At 42.5% G+C, this 6,878-nt stretch overlaps 1 protein-coding gene across 1 annotated transcript in view; it reads left to right on the top strand.

Annotated features, from left to right (window-relative positions):
- The first annotated feature begins 4,014 nt into the window (after positions 1 to 4,014).
- USP4 (ubiquitin specific peptidase 4) overlaps positions 4,015 to 6,878 on the top strand; it is a 47,276-nt gene continuing 44,412 nt past the window's right edge. Inside the window, exons 1-2 of the mRNA XM_007425803.4 lie at positions 4,015 to 4,202; positions 4,564 to 4,691. Of these exons, the coding sequence (XP_007425865.1) occupies positions 4,051 to 4,202; positions 4,564 to 4,691 (280 nt within the window). The 5' untranslated portion in view covers positions 4,015 to 4,050. The remainder of the gene's footprint in view (positions 4,203 to 4,563; positions 4,692 to 6,878) is intronic.

Raw genomic sequence — 6,878 nt, 5'->3', positions numbered from 1 at the left:
CTATTGAGTCTCTGCGTGCTTCCAAACTAGTTATATTCCAGTCTGATATTTATTTTATAATTTTTGTAGCTCATCCAACTTTGAGATTCCAGGCAGCATATAACAGAGTATAAATATCAGTTAACGCTGAGGAAAAATAACCACTAGCGGCTGTCAAGATGGACACTACAAGACATTCATCTGAGGTTGAAAGCCTGGCACAATGAGGTTTTGATTGCCTTATGAAAGGCTAGGAGGCAGAGGCTACGTGTCCCTTTGTGGGTAGAGAGTTCCAGAGAATTGGCCCCTAAGAGGAAAGGTCTATTGCTTTGTTCACGTTCCTCTAAGCATTTTTTGTGTGTGTGTGGGGGGTGCCTCTCAGTAAGCTCTTTCAAGATATTCTTACTGGATGGGCAGATTTAATCTTGAAAGCTATGCCTAATGCAGCTGTAATAGGTGAAGCACTCTGAACTGGGCCTGGAAATCATCTGGTGATCAGTGCAGTGCTTTCAAGAATACTGTTATCCTGCTGATGTGGAGGTGACCTGCCAGCAATCTAGCTGCTGCATTGTGAACCAAGTACAGTTTTTGCATCATCTCTGAAAGCTACCCTGTGTAGAACTTGTATCTGTTTCTTCCATATTTGTTTCAGAAGGCCCATTAGGCTATTTCTTGTATTCCCAGCATAGTGCCATGGACATCAGTACATGGTAAGGATATTTCCCTGGCATCTGGCAAGCTTTTTGCCTATGCTATTCAATTTTTTAAAGAAAGTGAGAAGCTGGAGGGCCCTGAGCGTTGATTTCTACAAACATCATTTTCTTTAAAATGCCTCTAGTCCCTCTAGGCACTGGAGGAATTGTTTGAAAATAAAACATGACCACAATCCAGAGTGTGTTTTGATGTGTGCCTTGCTTAGCTGGGCAGCGAGGGGGAAGGAGGAGCAAAATAAAACCTGGGACCAGTGTGGAGTGCTCTGGGGCTGAAAATGATAGTATGCGCATTTTGTCTCTCTTGGTCAATATGAGAGATACTTTATATATTGGGTGATTTGCTTTTTTGGCATGTATATATGCTCTACCTGTTTTATGTAGATATTTTTCTTGACTTGTCTGAAAAAAATGCACTGTTGTGTTTTATAGGACAAAGTGTGCAATTTGACATTTTAATCAGAACCCATCCCTACACTGTATTTAGGTTCTTGGGCAAATAACTTGTCTCCTCATCTCATATACTTGTTTTACAGAAAGTTGATGTTTTGACTATCTTGCCATACATGATAGCTATTGGGAATGGGAAAGCCCTTGTCCGCTAGAGCTAATGCGCCAGCGTGCAGAATTATTGGGCTACAGTATTTATCTAGAGAGAGCCGGTTTGGTGTAGTGATTAAGGCATCAGGGTAGAGACTCTGAGTTCTAATCCTATCTCGGGTACAAAGCCATCTGGATGACTCTGGGCCAGTCACACTCAGCATATTTCTTATTTACTAAAGTTAATTATCAGTCTTAGCTCAGCATTTCAAGATATAAATATTTTCCACCCTGAAAGAAAAAAAAAGACTATCCAATAATTCTAAACTTATATGAAAGCTTTTTAAAAGAGGGTTATAGCAAGCCATTTCTGTGTTTCCAGTAAGCATCAGTGACTCCTTAGCTCAGAAGTATTTATCTCAATCATTTACAATCCAAGTATAACATTACATGCAAAACTAAGACCAGCAGCAAATAACCAATAGCAGCTCCAAAATCTTCATACATCCTTAGAAATCAATTTAAATGTTGATCAAACTTGGGGAAATTATACTTCTAGGCAGCAAGTGAGTTTCTCTGGGGAGATAATTTCAAAGTTTTCAAAACCAAAACCTTAAGGCAATAGTTTGTGGTTTACACAACTAGTTTGTGAGAATACTACAAATTAGGGTGCAGGCACCAAAATATCTCTTTTAAAGTAGTGAATATATCACAAGATCACATTTCTTGGCATTAAAAATCCTGAGATGTTGGGCAAGAATGCTGAAATGTGAGATATAGTGGGTTTTATGGTGACTTATTTTTATTTTATTTTATTTTGGGGATACTGCCAATGCCATCCAAAAATGTCAGATGTGCAATGGTGACTGTAGGCATTGCATTACCAACTCCTAACTTATATAAGGTGTGGCAAAGGACTTTAATGATGTAACAGTCTTTATAAAGAAAAATGTTGGAAACAATTGAAAATTTATGGCCCTCAAGAAATTAACACAGTAACTCCCTAAAATTGTTCTGTCACCATGACTAAGAAATGCTAAGTTGTAGTCAAGCACCAGAGGAGAGGAAGAACAGCAAGTTCTCCATCTTGTACTTGGTAAGGAAATGTTGGAAGAGATTTTTTAGTTTGGAGGTTTTCAAACTTGGTTCCATGATTACTTACAGACTGCCTGTGTGAAGGTACTTAAGCAAAGATGACATTTTCATACAATATGACTGATTCAGACATGTAATTTACCCAATGTTCTTGTATCAAAGGAACTAAGGGCTGCCTTACTTGTACTGCAAGCAATAATCTTTACAGTACCTCCTTTTTAATTGTTTAAATATTATAGTACATCTATCAGGATTCCTCATATCGGAACCCTGGAATAGAAGATTTTTTTATCCTTCTGGACTTAGAAAAAGAGAATAGAACAGCCCTGCAAAATGGGTCTTTCATCTTGCATCTTCGTGATGTTTCTTTTTAACTCACTAGGGTGCATTAAAAACCACTCTGCAGTAGCTCTGAAATCAATAGGGTTGTTTGAGACTGGCATTTCTCAGCCTCAGCAACTTTATGATGTGTAGACTTCAACTCCCAGAATTCCCCAGCAAATTAAAATTGGGACGTGACAGTCTGCCTGCTATGACAAAGGTAGCTAGGATGTTGTGCAGTAAGTGCTTCTGATATATACAAAGCCACTATTGCAAGATAGATGGCTATATAAATTGAATAAATAAAGGAGGCAGCCATCAATTTCCTGTATGATTTGGCACTTGATCACTAAATACTGCGTATTAGTGGTTCAAGCCAAACTAGGTTCTCATATCATGAGAACTAGGTCTTTCAACGACCTGGCTTGGTGTGCTTTGCACACATGGACAAGTACAAAAGAAAAAGGTAAGGGCACAGTGCATGGCAGAAATAGCGCTCTCAACACGTTTGCTTACCATGCTACCTGGTTGCCACCCACTGGTTGTATTTGCATGACACACTACCCCAAACTTGCTAGTCATGTTTTAGGTAAGTATGTTATGGAAGCCAAACTGTAGTTAAAGGTTTGGAATGCTGTAGAAACTGCATATTGGGTTAATTCTATAACCCATAGTTAAATTAAACATGGACAGTTATTCTGTGAACAGAGCCGATTATTTTTATCCTACTTTTTTTATATATAACTCAAGGCAGCAAACATACTTAATGCTCCCACCTCCTATTTTCCCCACAGCAACAACCCTGTGAGGTGGCTTGCGCTGAGAGGGAGTGACTGGCCCAGAGTCACCCGGTCACCCATGCCTAAGGGAGGCCTAGAACTCACGTCTCCTGGCTAATAGGCCAGCACCTCTGCCACTACATCAAGGTGACTCACAATTATCAATCAGTCAGTTCTCAATCCAGGGTACTTGGGCTGTTCGCGCTTTCGACTAATTAGCAGCACACCAAGGACCGAAAACAATTACAGGTTCCTTTTCTAGCACCGCTGTGACGTCTGAGAGGAGGTAGTTACATCAGACAGCCAAGTGCCCTACATCATTGCTGCCGGTGGGACGCTTATTCAAGAATGAAAAGGACGTTATGGAGGCGACGAGGGCACTTCCCTAAAGACAGCCACCCTCGTGTCTCGAATGAATGAATGCAGCTTCCGTTGCTCGGAGCCAGAGAATGCCGTTCCCGAGCCGCCCAGGCTACACAACAAGGAAAGAACCTCGCTTCCGCTCCGAAAGAGGATCACCTTCCGCGTGACGTCGGCTGCCTGACGTTCTCAACCTCAGTAACGTCGCGCCTGCGCACTGACCTTCTGTGCGCTCTCCAGAGAAGGAGGCATTTCCGCGGTTGGGGATGGCCGGCCGGCCGGTAGGGCGCATAGTCATGGCGGCCGAAGTAGGATTAGAGGGCGGAGGAGCCCCTGCTGGCTTGAGGCCGGATGCCGCGACGCAGCGCACTGAGCTTATGCCACTTTTGGGAGCGGTTCTGCGGCCGGGGGAGTCCTGGTGAGCGGGCAGCCGGGCTGGGGGCGGCGGCGAGAGCGGGCGCGAGAAGGAGGCCGCGGGGGCGGTGGGGCTTGTCTCGTCCCGATCCGACCCGTCCCGTCCCCCGGTGTCAGGTTTAGGGCAAGGCCGCCCGGCCTTACTCCCGCCCGCTGACGCTCGGGCCGCTGGTTGCCGAAGGGGGCCGCGGGTGAGGCGGCGCGGTGGCTTGTTGGGGCGCTCGGTTTCTGTTCCGAAAAAGGTCTCGAAATGTCAGTCGTTCATTGCTGAGTCATTCTTGCGCCTCGATCGCTCCCTCAGTTTTTTCTTCTCTACACCTCTGCCCTTTGCTTTTTTAAAAAATTACTTTTTGCTTTTATGGTAGGTATCTGATTGACAGTCGGTGGTTCAAGCAGTGGAAGAAGTATGTGGGCTTTGATAGTTGGGACTTGTACAACGTGGGAGAGCCCAACCTCTTCCCAGGACCAATTGACAACTCCGGACTTTTTACCGGTAAGAGTCATCCAAAACTATGACTTTGACAAGGTCTCCAAAAGGGGATGAGGGTGTCACTTTTGAGTGCATTAGCCCTCCCCTGCAGTACACTCTAGTTAAGATGTCCTAACATTTGAGAACAGATTGCTGCCCCCTGTGGGTTTTTTCTGGGGGGGGGCTATGGAAAAAAAAGACTCTTTAGTATGAGGCAATTATAATTCTAGCTGGCCTTGAAAAAGGACTGAAAGATTCCATCCTTAAATCAGCATTTTATCCATGGCTTCCCATACAACCTTTTTTCTTTCTTACCATTTCATTGCTCTAAGTTATGCCTAGAACCCAAATCTGAATTTTTGATATCTTTATATATCTTTGTTATACGTAAAAGCTAAAAGAGAGCTAATAAATATATCTGCTTTAATAAGAAGACTCCACATCTTATTTAATTTACATTTAAATATCACATTTAATAATCTCCCTCCACATCTGCTTTCCTTCACTCTGTTTTTGTACTCTTTTTCACTTCAAGGAGGGTTCCTATTGTAGTAGGACATGGGCTGAATTTATAATCCTGAAGTCCCCTCACTCTAAATACAGTTCTAAAGTAGAAATATCTGCATATATGCGCTCATCATAGGTTAAAATAATACAGGTAGTCCTCACTTAACAACCCTAATTGGGACTGCAATTTCCATCACTAAGTGAAGCGGTCGTTAGGTGACAGCTGCCACCTTCACCCAGGGAGCTGCCACCTGCACCATTGCTCTGCCTCCTCTGCCGGCTCCATCCTGCTGCCCCTTCCCTGGCTGGGCCTGGCAAGCTCCCTTTGGTGAATGAGGCTCTGCCATCCTGCTACACTCGCTGCACATGTCCCAGGCCACACCCTTGCCCATCGCCTGGATCCCTGGCCAGCAGCTGGAGGAAGAAAACAGTGAAGTCATCTGGGGGCGGCAGTGGAGTGCAGGGCGGCCAAATGGGCAGAGATGTAGGGGGAAGATAAGCGGGAGGAGTTGAAGCACACACTGTGGTCATAAATGCAGGCCAGTTGCCAAGTGCCTGAATTTTGATCACGTGACTGTGGAGGCGCTGCAACGGCCATAACTTTGAGAACTGTTTGTAACTACCGTTAGATCAGCATCAACATAACTTTGAATGGTTGCTGAACAAATGGTCATTAAGCAAGGACTACCTGTATTCATGGAAAGTGGAACATACTTTGCTTCTGCCTCTGCTACTGAGAATTTCCCAAAATTGGAGAATTAAAGGACACATATTCTAGCTTCATCTCTTGATTGTCCAAAGGAGTATTGGTTTGAATTTCACATAAACAATATACTGATCACCACTTCTAACCTTGAAGAACTGGCCTCCCTCCATTCCCCATTTTTTACATGTCTATTTTTTTTTAATTATTTGAGGACAGGACCTGTTTCTTTGTTTATACTGATGTGAGCCACCTAGAGAAAAAAATGGTCTGAAAAGATTAATCAAGAATCCATAAACAAGTATATTTAACACCAAAAATCAGTATGGATGTTTTGCTTTCTACTGGAAATCACTATATATGCATGCATTATGAATATTTCACTGTTACTTTGTCTTGTAAAATTACTGCAGTCTTGAATAATAGTAACATAAGACTATCTCTATGTTCTGTATTGTTCCTCTTAAGGAATCTTTTCAAATTCTGTCCACTTTACTGATTATATAACTCAGAGTGTTTATTGTGAAAGAATGCACCTGGATTAATTCATAGTCTTTCTAAGGCAATGTTTGCAGAGCACACAGAGAGGAAAACTTTGGGAAGTGAAAGAGAGCATGGTACCATTTATGTATTCTTGCATTCCTCATTTTATCCAAGGTTTCAGACTACTGTGTTATACAAACTTTCAACAGATGCTGTCTTGCATCCCTGTAATGCAAATGCCGTACCTTGATCAGCTGCAGTATCCAAGTTAAAGGGATCTCAAATGGCTTCTGTTTAGAGCTTGAATAGCATGCTGCAAAACTATTATGTACACAAAAACAGAAAGACTTTGAAATGATTTTTGGATTTGATTAGAAAGGGTAGATTATGGAAAGAAGGAAATTATGATATAACTTTAGAGAGAGGGTAAAATATAAATGCATTTATAGCTGCTGTTAAGAAGATTGGAAACCACTTCTTTGTAACTTTTTCTTTTCTACTTCTCTCTCTTATTTCCT

The sequence above is a fragment of the Python bivittatus genome, unplaced genomic scaffold (genome assembly GCF_059951505.1).
Source record: "Python bivittatus isolate LINGU-HERP-01145 unplaced genomic scaffold, Pbiv_v1 ctg000080_np1212, whole genome shotgun sequence".
Taxonomy (NCBI): domain Eukaryota; kingdom Metazoa; phylum Chordata; class Lepidosauria; order Squamata; family Pythonidae; genus Python; species Python bivittatus.
The sequence above is the reverse complement of the archived record's forward strand: the minus strand, read 5'-3'. Positions and strand labels throughout refer to the sequence as shown.